Raw genomic sequence first — 13,412 nt, forward strand, 5'->3', positions numbered from 1 at the left:
TCCCCTCCAACATTTAAAATCTTCCACCATCCACCTTCCACCTTGTTTCCAGTCATCTCTCCTGGGAGTCTTCTATTGCTATGAAGGTGTTCACCCAGCTGTTGCCCAGACATGCCTCGTTAGGTTTTACACACACCTTTGTTTGTGTTGTCCCACACACCCTGGTCACCCATCTACCGCTTCCTCACCAATCCAAATGTTGCCAGGATTTTAAAAACCTGCTCAGCCCTACTTCCTCCTTGAAGCCTTGCTCAACAGCTTTCCCACATTGCTGCTTCTGTCTTTGAGCTCTGACAAAACTTAATAGCTGTACCACCTACTTCTTGTTTATAGGAACTTAAGATGGGGTCCCACATCTGTTTTGTTGATGTCTATGTCCTGCTCTCCAAACAGAATGTAATGTCCTAGGTCAAAAAGTTGCTTTTTTTTTTTTTTCGGTGGTCCTGGGGCTTGACCTCAGGGTCTACACTTTGAGCCACTCTACCAGCCCTTTTTTGTGATGGTTTTGTTCGAGATGGGGTCTTGCAAACTATTTGCCCTGAACTGGCTTCGAACCACGATCCTCCTGATCTCTGCCTCCTGAGTAGCTAGGATTACAGGCGTGAGCCACCAGTGCCCGGCTTCTTTGTACCTTTGTAACAAGCAGGGCAGTAACATCTTGGACTTAAGTAAATATTTATTGAATGTCCTAAGTCCATCAAAAAGAGACAACAGAAGACAATTCTTCCTCCTTGACATACAGAACTAAACTCAAAAGTCAGTATTTGCAGCACAGTGTTTTACCCCACAGCACAGCCTTCCTATAGGAGTTTGAGAAGCAAGACTTCACTTCCCAAGACATAAAGTATTCTCTAGACATGCAATTTGACATGGAAGAAAAACAACTCCCCTGGCTGATAAGACAAGCATTTTGAGAATTTCTGCTGTACTTCGGAAGAAATAATGATTTGAACATAAACTGCTTAGTGGTTTACAGAAAGCCAAATGTACATTTTGATGAATACGTCAAACATAAATTAGAGACAAATACATATTCTCTTAGTTTTTTAAATCAACGTCACAAGCAATTTAAAAATCATGTATGTATGTACATGAGTATCTTCTTGGAGCAATGTTTTAAAAAAGGATAAGATGGCGTGGAGAAAGGTGATACAGCTTCTTTCTTTCTAGTTCCTTCCACTGTGCAACTTTCTGTTAACTGGAGGCACTTTACAGAATTACGACTTTGCCTCATTTTTCATATCAGAAGATCTATTGTGATTTATTTCAGGATCACTCTCTAGAGTCTGCTGAGAATGTCTGATATGTGACATCTCCTTAAATGTGATATTCTGATATATTTCACCTCCTAATGTTTAAATCATAACCAAAATAGCACTTGTAGGTTTCAAAGCTATAGTGATTAAGCATTTAACAATTACCTTCTAGGAATCTCTTCCTTCACCTTCACACCCCAGTTCCTCCAAACTAATCACACAAGGGAATCTCTTCTTTTTTTAATTTTTATTTTTAGTGGGACTGGGGTTTGAACTGAGGTCTTTGCACCTGCAAAGCAAACTCCACTCCATTTTGCTGTGGTTATTTTGGAGATGGGGGGTCTCATGAACTGTTTGCCCAGGCTGGCCTTGAACCATGATCCTCCATATCTCACCCTCCCAAGTAGCTAGGATTACAGGTGTGAGCCACTGGTCCCTAGCAAATTTTCTCCTTTTTTTTTTTTTCTTAGCTTCTAGAACTCAGAAATAAGTTGAAAGACAATACTACTTCTGTTACAAAGATTATTTGTTAAGACCCTCTCTCAAAAAAAAAAAGCTGTAATGATTTAAACAAGTAAAACTAGTTTCCATTGATTTTTGTAGGACTTGCAATTTAACTATTTAATTAAATTTAACATATTCAAATTATTCTTGCTACAAAATAGTACAAGTACTCATTCTTCTTTTTAGGATGTACGTGCTTTGATTTATTAAATAAACTTTAATAATTTTTTGTTAAACTTTAACAAATCTACTTGTTGAAATTGTTAGTTGTGATAATGGCATTACAATTACACACACACACACAAATAGGTTGTGTTTCTACACATTCTAAAGAAATGATGAATTCTCATGATGTCTAGCATTTGCCTTAAAATATTCCAACCAAAAATAAGGCAGGATAGATGAAAATAATATTGGCAAGATACTGATGACTGTTTAAACTAGATGTAGGTAAATAGAGGTTTATAAGACAGTTTATTTTTCTGTATGTTTGAAATTTTTCCATTTTAAAACACTTAAAAATTCCGTTTTGAAGTTAAGTATAATCCCAGCTACTTGGAAGGTTGAGATTGGGAGGATCACAGTTCAAAGCCACCCCAGCTGCCTTCCCCCCCCCCAAAAAAAGTTCTCAAGATTCCATTTCAATGGGTGAAAGGTGGGCATGGTAGCATATACCTGTCATCCCAGCAATGGCAAGAAGCTTAAAATAGAAGGATGGTGGTCCAAGCCATCCTGGCAAAAAGTAATAGCCTCTCTCCAAAATAATGAGAGCAAAAGAGGCTAGGGGTATTGTTCAAGTGGTAGAGCAGCTGCCTAACAAGTGTGAAGCCTTGAGTTTAAAAAAAAAAAATTCCATACTGTCGGGTCTATTGTTAAAGCCTCACTGTTTTGCCATTCCCAATTACACACCCAGGGGGAGATCTCATGGGGGAATCCTCCTGGATCCTATCCTGGGGAAAGAAAGGAAAAAGAAGAAAGAGAAGAAGGAAGAAAGGAAGGAAGGGAGGGAGAGAGAGAGGGAGGGAGGGAGGAAGTAAGGAAGGAAGTGAGGGAGGGAGAGAGGGAGGGAGGGAGGAAAGAAAGAAAAAAGAAAGAGAGAGAGACAAAGAAAGAAAGAAAGAGAGAGAGAAAGAAGGAAGGAAAAAAAGAAAGAAAGAAAGAAAAAAGGAAAGAAAGAAAGAAAGAACCAAAAGGGCCCATCGTGGATTCACCCAGGAGTCAAACCCCAGGAACTGGTCAAGTCTTCAGCTTCCACCTTTTTGCTGAGAAACCGGTGAGAAACTCAGCAGGATGGACATCTGATAATGAATTTCCTCACTTCTGTCAAGTTCCTAAACTACAGAATTTAGTTATAGACATTGCCTATTAACTGTGGCAGTATACATAGTTACTCATGGATTTGTGTGTAAAAGACACTATGGAAGCAGCAGAAATAATTTGCTCTGTGTACTTTGGTTCTTGGGAATCAGGAAGAATGGCCTGCTCTACACACATGATAACAACACAAGAAACAAGAAGGAATTCTTGCTGACCCTGGCTTAACAGGAACTGCTTCCACATGTGGGAGATATTTTAAACAAATAATCACTCATAAATAAATGCAATCTAGAAGAATAAAGCTTATTTGACACAAGGACACAAGGTAATTATAGAGTTTACTCAGAAAGAAAGTAAGATCATATATGGCAATTTTCTGAAGTAGATATACTGCAAATCAATTGGACTTTTTGTGATTAAAAAGTATAAAAAGGTGGCAAAGTCACAGCACATTCTTTATTCTCATGGTATGTTACATTTCCAAGTGTTTGGGAACATTTTACTCACTCACATCTGGAAATAATGCTGGCAGTCCTCTCTGGGAGCATCCCGCAAAACTAACACCTTATTTCAGTGACTGTTACCTGGTCCTGGCCTGGGAGCTTCTCAAAAGATGTCTTCCAGGGGCAGCATATCTCAGTAAAGAGATTTAAATCATTGCCTCCTCGGAAGGGAAGGGAGCCCATTAATCTGGAGATGGAGGGCTAAGGTAAGACATAATAACTACTTTCAAATAGTTGAGGTATGTGATTACATATAAGAAAGAGTGGAACTGTTCTGTGTAACTCAAGGGTGAACTAGAACCCCAAATGGTGGCTCACGCCAGTAATCCCAGTGCTTCAAAGGAGGAGGTAGGAAGATCTTGAGTTCATGACCAGCGTGGGCTATATAGCAAGACCCTGTTTCAAACAAATAAACAAACAAAACAACAACAACAAAAAAGGGCAAGCTATAACCTATGACCAAAGTTTTCAAGATCTAGATTCCAATGCAACCCATAAAAAACTTTCTAGCAATCATGGTATACCTTAGTGGAATAGGTAGCTCCTTGAAAGGTATTCATACTATGACTGCTTGGTTGAGCACGAGGGAGGCTTCACAGTGCTGCTCAAAACATGGCCATGAAATGGTGCAGCTGCACGTTTTCCCTACTCCCTAGAGATTTATTTATTTACTTATTTGCAGTGCTGTGAATCGAACCCAGGGTCTCACACATGCTAGGCAAGTGCTCTACTGCTGAATGCTGAGTACCACCCCCCACCAAGATTTAAATTTTAATAAAATTTTTATTGTAGTTTTACTTCTAAAGTCATTTTTCCTATAAATGAAAACCATATTATAATTACCAAGAAATTCCATTCCTGTATTTAGAATACTTACATATTTATATACCAAATATTTTATGTGTCTATTTGATATAAGAAGAGATATAGGGATAGCAATCTTTCCCAGATTTTTAAAATTATGATAAGAATACAACATGAGCCAGGCGCCGATGGCTTACGCCTGTAATCCTAGCTACTCAGGAGGCAGCGATCAGGAGGATCATGGTTTGAAGCCAGTCTGGGCAAAAAGTTCATGAGACTCTATCTCGAAAAAACCCTTCACAAAAAAAGGGCTGGTGAAGTGACTCAAGGTGTAGGCCCTGAGTTCAAGTCTCGGTACCACACATACACACAAAAAACACAACATGAGGCCTATCTTCTTAATAAATACTGAAGTGCACAATAACTATAGGCTCAGATCCCCAAAACCTAATCATCTTTCATGACCGAAACTTTATACCACTGAATATCAATTCATTCTCCCTCCCCACAGCCCAGAAACCACCATTCTACTGTCTGCTGCTATGTATTTATTTTATATATACACCTCATAAAAACGAGATCATATGCAGCATTTGTTCTTCTGTGACTGTCTTTTTTCATTTATCACAATGTCCTCAAAGTTCACTCATGCTGTCATATGTGACAGGATATCCTTCTTTTAAAGGTCAAATCGTATCTCATTGCATGTATATGTTTTCTTTATCCATTCATCCATTAGTAGACATTTACTCTGCTTCCTCATCTTGGCTGTTGTGAATAATGTTACAATGAGTCAGAATACAAATATCCCTGACATCCTGATTTCCATATGTTCTTTGATGTTAATCCCGAAGAGAAGGAGCTTGTAAATCTACCCACTGTTTCATCAATGAAGTCTTACTATAGAAAGAAAATCTCAGTGGAACTAAGAGTACAAGAATGAGATATTCTTGACAACACTGAGCATTACCACAATGGAAGTAACTTATCCATTAAGTAGCTAATGAGACCAAGGCGTTTCACAATAATGAAATATTCATGCTACAAGATATATAGATGTGGAAAATCCCTTTTAACATTAAAATCTATAAGTTTCCTGATTGGGGATCTAAACCTTCTCATCACAATAACATAAAGTTACCCCACTCCATCTACACACACACAGAAAAGAATCACTGCTACTTAGATCACTGCTATTCCCTGGAACTTAGTATAAGGAATCTATTTTTGTGTGTGTGTATGGTATTGGGGTTTAAACTCAGGGCTCTGTGCTTGCTAGGCAGGTGCTCTACCACTGGAACCACTCCTCCAGTCTGTGTAAGGAATTTATTAATTGAATCTACAGTAGGCAGAGCCTCTAACTGAAGTAACTTAAACGCACATATCATGTATGTACATATGCTACTATTTGAGAATATAAAGATTCCATTATAATTGTCAAATAAGAATTAAATTTAAAGTGCTATGGAACTAAGTCTTCATTGCTATGTATTTTCCCAAGGAGTATTTACTAAAAGTGCCATTTCTGTTATGTGGAGATCCAAAACATTAGCACATAGTGAACTCCATGCTTTGCGTTTACCCAACCATCAGCTCTGGCAGTGAAAGTGAACCAGGCCCACAGTGCCCAAACACCCTGTTTGCTGGGGTTAGTGTCTCAGGTTATGGGATTTTCAGCACTGCAGTTAACACAGTCCTAAGCAAAGACATGCCATATGTTCCAGCTTCAGACTTGGAATCCCAGCTCTAGATGTCTAGGCCTGAAACCACTGCATTTCTCATCTCTTCTCTTTTGTTTTCAAGGTGAAAGAGCCATGTAATCACACCAACCATCTGACCAAGCCTGATTCAAGAACCTTCTGGACTAATGATGATTCAGGTATCATTAGAAAATCACACTCTGTCCCTGAGTTGTACAGGGGGCATCTTGTACTGCTTGCTTACATGTATGTAGCCTGACGCTTGAACACACTTCTCAATTGTTACCATCAATGTCCTTTCATTAGGTTTCCTTTTTCAATATCTAAAGTATGTATTACACCAGCTGCAGCTTTATGGACTGTGAAATAGATTCAAGTGCTATAGGAACAGAGGGATGAGTCTGTTTCCTGGAGTGGAGGAAAGAGGAGTAGAATAAAGTGGGCAAGTACATTAGTTCAAGTTTCTCTTCCAGAATGAAAAATAGATTAAAATAACCTAAAGTGAATCACTCTTCAGAATCCTTATGGGAGGGCAAGTGAATTCCACTGTGAGATTTGGGGGCATAAATCTAACTAGAATCAGAGGGATGCTATTTTATGATATCTGAGAATATGCTTCTGGTTATGTAATTAAAAATTAGACAGAGAGTAGGGGATGTTCTTATGGGAAAGAGATCTTTTCATCCTTTTTCACAATCACATCTGAGCCACAAGGCCTAATTGCATGAAGTAGACACCAGAAATGAAAAGGGGAAGTAAAGCAAACGGAGCTAAAACAATTAAGACAGTGATAATAGAGCTTTCACCTTTTCTAATTAAATAGGGTCTAATGAAATAGAAAGCTTGTGCTGATACCTAATTTTTGTATTATGGCTCACACTATTATGAAGTGTGTTCACAGAAACCTAATTTAGTGTTTGCAGCAACCCTGAGAAACAGGAGAGACAGTCTATCCTATGTTCAAAATGAGATAACATTTCCAAAACTCTCAGCCAGAAAATAACAAGGCTGGGAGCAGGACAGACAGCTGAGGGCTCTGTTCTACAGCCCACTCCCTAGGAAGAAGCAGTTCTCCTGTGAGAAGTGTCTTGGGCTTCATCTGTGCATTAATTTTTTTCTTCATAAAACAGTGTCAGATACTATGTTAGCAGAAGCAGGTGGACTTGAGGAGGGAAATAAAAACTCTCTGATGATTTTTTTTTTCAAAGATCAGTCTCTTGGTCTAAACTTGTTATGAATTTTGTCTGTCTCTTGAAAAAAGATGAAGAAACATGAAAGTGAATTGGCCTATTTATGCCATCATTCAATCAATTAGTAATATGACACCACAATAAACAAGCCATATGCTGGCTAATTAGCATTATTATGCTATTAAGATCTACAGCACAAGTGTTGTGAAGAAACAAAGTAGAATGAAGCATTATAATAAAGACCTAAATGATTCCTGGTGTTATGTAAAGCGATTAGAATGGAAAGGTAATGCATACAGGATAGGTCCAGAGGACCTTGGACAATCAGGAGCAAGAGAAATTATGTTACAAGAAAAAATAATGCAAAACATGTAGAGAAATAAGAAGGGAGATGCTTCACATCTGCTCACTTTTTAAAACTGTTTTTAATGAATTTTGAGTCACTAATGTAGTTACAAAAATATGTCCTTCATGCCACAACTCATCTAATGAAGATCCTCCCTGATAACTAACTCATAGATTAGGATCCATGTCAAGAGTGATTTTATCTTTTGATCTAGTTAGTCGATCAATTACTAAAATCAGGATATTAAAATCTCTACCTATGGTTGTGAAATTGTCTTGTGCTTCTTTAAGACTGTCCAGTTTTGCTACAATTGTATTTTGAAAATTTGTTATTAGGCACATACTCTGTTATTATTGCTATGACTTCCTGATGAGTGGTCATCTGATCATTAGGAGATGTCCTTTACCTCTTTGAAGAGACTTTGCTTAAAGTCTTTTTATCTGATATTAATATAGCCAGACCAATCTTACTATACTTTCTCTTCATGTGGTATATCTTTTCTATCCATTTACTTTCATACTGTGTCTTATAAAGTGCTTCTTGAGGTTAGGCTCCTTTTAAACCCCATCTGACAATCTCTAGTATTTTTTCAAAGAAATGTTTAAACCTCTAACATTGATGTAATTGTTTACACAGTTAGATTTAAACCTATTGTTTTACTGTTTGTTTCTACTTCTCTTCTTTTTTTGCTTGCTTTTCTTTTCTGACTTCTCAAGGATTATTTGAATAATATTTAGAATTTAATGTTAACTAGCCTGGCACCAGTGGTTTACAACTGTAATCCTACTGATTCAGGAGGCAGAGAGCAGGAAGATCATGATTTGAAGCCAGCCTGGACAAATAGCTCTGGAGACCTTATCTCAAAAATACCCGACACAAAAAGGGCTAGAGGAATGGCTCAAGTGGTAGAGTGCCTACCTAACAAGTGTAAGGCCCTGAATGCAACACCCCCAGTACTGCCAAATAAAAAAAGAGGGAGAATTTAATATTAACTTTCCTATGGACTTTCTAGCTATACTTCATTGCATTACGTATTGTGGTGGCTCTAGAGATTACAAAAAATAACCTTAAATTTTCACAGACCATTGCAAAAATCTTGAAACATTATAGGTCCCTTTACCTCACTCCCACCTTCCTCCTTCATATTATAGTATCATGTATATTACTTCCACCTATGAAATAAAGCCTCCAGTGCATTGTGTTTGAAAGAAAATAAGAGGAAAACCATCTTTTGTAGTTACCGTTTCTGATGGTCATCCTTCCTTCCTGAAGATCCAAGTTTCTCTCTCATATTATTTCCTTTACCCTAAAACATTGCCTTTGGCATTTCTTATAATGCAGTTCTTCTGGTAAGAAAGCATTTTAGTTTTCTTTATATTCACGATATTTTTTTTTATGAAAGTAAATGTCTTCCTTTCATTCTGGAAGGATTTTTTTACTAGCTATAGAATTCTGTGTGTGACTTCTTTCATGACCTTGAGGAGGTTAGTCCATATGTCTTGGCCTTTAGAGATTCTAGAGAATCTTTTTCTAATGAGAAGTCAACAAGGTTTTAATCATTGCTATCCAGAATGTAATGTGTTGTCTTTCACCACTTGCTTGATTTTTTTCTAATCTTTAGTTTTTTTTGTCAATTTGACTACCATGTGCCTAAAGCAGAATCCATAGTCTTTAAGATGTAGACCTCTCAGATTCAGGAAGTTAAATAGTCTACTAGTAGTTTTCTCACAATGCAAATCTGAAGTGTGCATTCTTTTCCCCCTGTGGGTTCCAGACTGAGTATACCCTTTCTTTGGCATATCAACACCGTAATGAAACTTTCTCTCATGCCTTCACGTCTGCTAAATACAAATACAAGCTACAGCAACTCTACAGCCACCTTTCTGCAACACACAAACCTGTGATCCCACAAATGGATTCTGTCCAAGGACAGTGTTGTAGTCATTGTCCCAGAATAAGTTTTATTATTGTAACTTTTACTAATTCATGAAATGATTTTAGTAAGTTGATGCTGTCATTTTCTATGGAAAATATTTCCAGTGATGATAATATTTCCATTCAAAATCAGCTTTCATCAAAGTATTTTATTAACCTAATTGAAGGTATAATCTCTTCATATTCAGTTTAAATACAATTGAATGTTAGGGGAAACTAGTCCACATTGCTTAATAGAAATAGAAGTTAATAGAGAGATTATTTTGTTAAGAACTAAGGAAATTCTAAGGATTAGCTTGCTCTGAAATCTGGTGGGATTGCCTAAATTTTCACATCCAGTGTCCTTTCAAGCGAGGGTAAGACTGATGTGCTCAGTTGCCATATGCAAATATTGACAGAGAGTTGGAAACTATGTCATTTTTATGAAGTATTTCTTTTTTCACAATTACAATTTAAAAGGGGTCTACACTTATCATGAGCCAAGCAAGAAAAAGAAAAAGGAAAATAGAGAAAGGAAGAAAGGAAGAAGCTTAGAAGGCTTAGCCACCTTCTAAGCTCACCACTCACTTTGTTCTTGGGTTTAGAATCTCTCTCACATTTCCAGCATTTGTTCCGACAATAAGCAAACAGGCCGCACAAGTTCTGCTCTTTCTTGTTGTCTTTGTTTTTAGACTTTGAAACCTGAGTTTGTTTTTCAATTGCTGGTCCCGCAGTGACCTATGATTTTCAAGGTAAGATGAGTTTCCCCATACTTTCAAAATGTGTGTTTTCCCCCAGTACCATATTACTGACAACACAGATAATGTTCTTTGCTTAGAGGAAGTCAGATAATGAAGTGGTTAAACAAAAAGATTTATTTCATGATTTTAGCTAGCTACTTGTTTTGCCAGGTAGGAAAACATAATTTCTTGATGTTCTTCCTTGGCTTTTACTTGAAGTCTCCTTATAATAAGACACTACCCTTGGGGTTTTCAAAATGTCTAGATTTTGTTCAAACAAAAATTAAACAGCAAGAATCAAAATTGTGAAATTTATTCCAGAGGAGAAAAATGAATGTTCCAGTATGTTTCAGGATTATGTGTCATTTTCTTGTATTTTCTAATGATTGATTATATTTTAAAATTTGTCCTAAATTTCTGGGAACTTAGAAATCACTATAAAGTGGCATATTTATGTTTATTCAAGAGAATAATTTATGTACCAAGTATAGAAATGAAATGATTCATAATTTGAAAACAGATGGACTACAGAAACATTTCAGTATTTCACAGAATATATGAAATTAGATCATTGAATTAATACAAGTAGAGGGAGAATTTCATTAAATAAAATTTTTAAGTAAAAAAATTTTAAGACTTTTTTTTAAAAAAGGAAAACATTTTCATGTTTATATCTACAAAATAGTTGCTCCTCAAAAGTATGGCATTACCAAGCAAAAGAGAGAACTATGATAAATAGTAAACATGACCTGCTTATAAGGAAAATTTCTATCTGATGCAATTTGGCCAGTATATCTATGATATTGCTGATAAATCATTTAGCTAAAAAAAAATGTGGATGCATAAGAATCCTTTAAGTAAACTGACCTCGTTTACTCAGGTCATAAGTAAAAAAGCAGTGGCTAGCTCAACTATATTATATCTTCTGTACAGTGAAAAATTCCAAAGTCACACAATGCCATCAGTGGGAGAAGAAACGAAGCCAGGTACTGGAAAGGACAGGGGCACAATCATAAGAACTGAAATTATCCTTTGGCTAAATCTTGAGTAGTCTCTACTTCATTAAATATAAAAAGCCTATGCAAGACTGATTTCCTAACAGACTTCCAATTACGATTCTAGGGACTGGAGACAAAACTTGGTGGTAGAACACTTGCCTATCCTGTGGAAGGCAAGGCCCTGGGTTCACCTTGCAATGGGGGTGTGAGGCACAGAGAGGAGGGAAACACACACAATTTGTGGATATTTAGCCATAAAATTGGTCTTGTTTTCAACTGTCATTCAGACTACTTTTGCTTTTTGGATGTTGAAATTTGATCAATAATGACCTCAGCGTAGGTATTGACATTCTTGATTGATAAACCCAACAAGAGTTATCAGTCATGACTTTTTACACCATAAAATGAAAGACCTCCCTTTCAGACTCAAGTTGTTCCATGCCAAATACAAATTAAAACATAACACCATCATGCAGAGAGAGATGAGGAAAAAAATGTACCACATTGCAAGTTAGAATCACCAACTCTTTATCTATCTCCCACCGTTCTCTGAAATAATGTCCAGGAAGGACAATCAGTTTGTAACAGGTATAGGCACAGATATTTGTTGTAAACATGAATACAATTAACTCTCCCCAAAGTTGAGGTTGAGGGAGGTCCATTTTGAAGGCCTTCTTGACGACAATCCCTTCTGTCACTCACATGCTGTTTTCTACATTCCCTACTTCTCCAACACAAATTTTTCACAATTGCACTTGGCGTGCGTTGCCTCCATCTTAGAACTGGTTGCCAAAATCATTCTATTTCCTAAACCGTGCCTCGTTCAGTCAAGTGACCTCACATGGGAGCTGGTTGACCGACAGCTCGTGCACGGAGTAGCACAAGCTGCTCCACACCACACAGTCTGCTGTGAAGTGTGCTGAGCTCCTGAGCGAGGCTTCCTGAGTCTGTCACAGATGTCAATGCCTGCTGACTGTATGACTTAACTCTGCAGTGCTTTCATTTCTTTCAGCTGCAAAAACGGAATAATAATAATGATCGTAGGGTTTTATGAGAGTTAAGGGAGCTAATTCAATAAAGTTACTTTGAATTTTATACCTGTAATTTGGTGGGCAATTTATGTTAGCTCTTCTTACTTGGAGAAAAAATTGCTTGTGTCATTTAAAACATAGGACCGCATTTACACAGGCTTTACTATGGGTTGAAAGAAGAACACATTCTTCTTATCACTGTTGTTACTGTTTCATTCTTACTGGACCTACAGTTTGTTTCTTCTCTCTGAACCATCATGTACATCATTTATTGTATCCCATTGTGTGGGGCTCCACACACAGACGGATAAGTTTCCTGGAAATACACACATGCTGCCCACAATAGACACTGACTAGTCATTTAGATAAAATATCTCATTCCTCTCTCTCTCTCTCTCTTCCTTTTTTTGCTTTTAACTAGTTTTTTTCTTTTCTATTAGTGTACATTAACTATACAAAGGGGTTTCATTGTGATATTCCCCTATATGCACATAATATACCTTGATCATATTTACCCCTTAAACAAGTTTTACTCTTTTAACAATATAATCAACCAGGTGAGAGTGGTAGAGATACTTTCCAAAACTTCATGTGTAAATTCAAATTTTAGGTTTTTCTTGGAGTAAAACAGGCTCTTCACTGTTTTCAAGGTTGTTCCTGAGTTGCAACAATTCTCTCTCCATGTTCCTTCCTCTGTATTTTTCTGCTCAGTCTTGGCTGCCACAATCAGACAAACAAGCATGAGAAAACTTTTTTTTTTCCTTACATCTGTAGTGGAAACCTTAGTAGAAAATGTGGAATTTGTAAGCCAGGATCTATAAAGCAAAAAGCCAAACCAAACCAAAACAAAAACAAAAACCACTTAGTTTTGCATGATTTAAGAACCTTTTAATGGTTTAGAGGGTGTATTTTGTTAGTTTGAATAGTCAGCCTTTGACAGCTTGCTTTTTTTTTTGGCAGTACTGGGCTTAAACTCAGGGCCTACACCTTGAGCCACTCCACCAGCCCTTCTTTTGTGATGAGTGTTTTCCAGATAAGGTCTCTAGAACTATTTGCCTGGTCTTAGCTTCAAACTGTGATCCTCCTGATCTCTGCCTCCTGAGTCGCTA

General features: G+C 37.2%; 1 protein-coding gene and 1 long non-coding RNA gene across 3 annotated transcripts in view; one reads left to right on the forward strand and one right to left on the reverse strand.

Annotated features, from left to right (window-relative positions):
• LOC141423336 (uncharacterized) overlaps nt 1-10,219 on the reverse strand; it is a 64,776-nt gene extending 54,557 nt beyond the window's left edge. For both annotated transcript variants that reach the window (XR_012448118.1, XR_012448117.1), the window contains exon 1: nt 10,123-10,219. This is a non-coding gene — a long non-coding RNA (uncharacterized lncRNA). The remainder of the gene's footprint in view (nt 1-10,122) is intronic.
• The window catches only part of Sgk1 (serum/glucocorticoid regulated kinase 1), a 111,872-nt gene that overhangs the window by 75,530 nt on the left and 22,930 nt on the right, over nt 1-13,412 (forward strand). The window contains exon 3 of the mRNA XM_020181838.2: nt 6,188-6,263. Coding sequence (XP_020037427.1) covers nt 6,188-6,263 — 76 coding nt within the window. The remainder of the gene's footprint in view (nt 1-6,187; nt 6,264-13,412) is intronic.

The sequence above is a fragment of the Castor canadensis genome, chromosome 1 (assembly GCF_047511655.1).
Source record: "Castor canadensis chromosome 1, mCasCan1.hap1v2, whole genome shotgun sequence".
Lineage (NCBI taxonomy): Eukaryota > Metazoa > Chordata > Mammalia > Rodentia > Castoridae > Castor > Castor canadensis.